The sequence below is a fragment of the Emiliania huxleyi genome, assembly GCF_000372725.1.
Source record: "Emiliania huxleyi CCMP1516 chromosome Unknown EMIHUscaffold_1857, whole genome shotgun sequence".
Lineage (NCBI taxonomy): Eukaryota > Haptophyta > Isochrysidales > Noelaerhabdaceae > Emiliania > Emiliania huxleyi.
Window position 1 is genome coordinate 1 of NW_005200732.1, and position 1,572 is coordinate 1,572.

At 68.6% G+C, this 1,572-nt stretch overlaps 1 protein-coding gene across 1 annotated transcript in view; it reads left to right on the forward strand.

The window, feature by feature from the left end:
- Nucleotides 1-682: 682 nt before the first annotated feature.
- The window catches only part of EMIHUDRAFT_471657 (hypothetical protein), a 2,931-nt gene continuing 2,041 nt past the window's right edge, over nt 683-1,572 (forward strand). The window contains exons 1-2 of the mRNA XM_005782816.1: nt 683-892; nt 1,439-1,570. Coding sequence (XP_005782873.1) covers nt 707-892; nt 1,439-1,570 — 318 coding nt within the window. The 5' untranslated portion in view covers nt 683-706. The remainder of the gene's footprint in view (nt 893-1,438; nt 1,571-1,572) is intronic.

The window sequence follows — 1,572 nt, forward strand, 5'->3', positions numbered from 1 at the left end:
TATGAAGGTTGAGGTGCGAGCCCTGGAAGGGCCTGTGGTGCTGTGGAAGGCATCTTCACAGCTACGTACTCGAGTACCGTCGGGTCTCTATTTTAAGATGAGGTAAACAGCAATAGATCCGGGTGTAGTGCCGGATCAGTTCCTGGAGCCAGGGGGACCGATTCGCACTTGCCAAGGGACCAATTGCTGGAAGCCTGCGCAGCAGCCTGCGCTCCGGCCGGCAGAGGGCTTGCGACCCGTGGCAGGGTGACAGCCCGCCGGTGGGCGAGCCAAACTCTGGCGGAGGCAGCCCGCTCAGCCCCAGGCGCCCCTCGAACCGGAGGAAGGGTGGTCTGCCGCCGCTGCGCGGTCGGCGCGCCGAGGGCGGGAGACATATCGCAGCTTCGCGCCACAGGTAACCTGGGGACCGATTCTCGACCCCAAGTTTGGCAGCGCGCGGGCAGTGTGAAGGATCGATTGCTGTACAACGAGGGACCGATTCCGTGAGGGCCGGGTATCGATTAGGCCGCTTGAGGGCCGGATCTATTGCTGTTCACCTCATCTTAAAATAGAGACCCGACGGTACCCCGGTACGGGTGATTCGAAGCGGGCCGCCTGCTTTGTCAGAGGTGCTGCTTCCCTCCCCCCCGTGCCCCTCTCGGCGGCTGACTGCGCCGCTCACACCCTTCTCGTCTCCCCGCAGCCGTCACCTCCACCACCACAAGCCATGGGAAATTGCGGCTCAAAAAAGGCCGAGAAGACAGTCGTCGAGCCAGAGGAGCCGAAGCCGAGCGCGGTGCCTGAGGAGCCGGTGGAGGAGGAGCCGGTGGCAACGGAGAAGCCGTCGCCCGAGGCGGAGGCGGAGCCCGCGCCCACCGAGGAGGAGGCCGAGGCTCCCGAGGCCGAGCCGGAGGTGTCAACCGTCGCGGAGCTGCCGACCGAAGAAGAGAAAAACATCTTCGCAAAGGCCCGCCCCGCCGCCACCCTCACCACCACTGCCCGCCACAGTCGCCGCCCGGCCTGCCGACCCAGCCGCCTCCGCCACTGCCAGGCCTACCGCTGCCTCCGCCTCCGCCTCCGCCTTCGCCTCTGCCTCTGCCTCCACCGCCGCCGCCCTGGCCTCCGCCGCGCCGCCGGCGCCGCGCCGCCCCCTCTCTGCGCCCCCTCCCGCGTGCCCACCCCCTCCCTCTCCCGCCCGGTCGCCAGCGGTGCGAGCGTTCGGCAGAGGGGCTGGTGCGGGGGTCGGGAGAGAGCGGGCCGCGCGTCTGAGACAGCGCTGAGAGACCCGTCGCCTCCGCTGGCCCACCGAGCCGTCGCCTCCCTCGCCCGCCAGCCGTGACGTACCCACGTCGGCACCTCCTCCTCCGCTCTTCCCGGGTCGCCCGCCGAACACGCACCCGCCACATCGGAGACGCGCCCACAACTCCCGTACAGCTCCGTCACGCCGCGCCTCCCGTAGGCCCCGAACGAGGAGAAGGTCGAGGTGTCTCGCCTGACCAAGATCCCGGTTCATGATGGGGCGGTGCCGGACATGGTCGCGGCGACCGAGAAGGACGAGTTCTACGCGCTCGTCAAGACCTTCCTCGGCTTCGT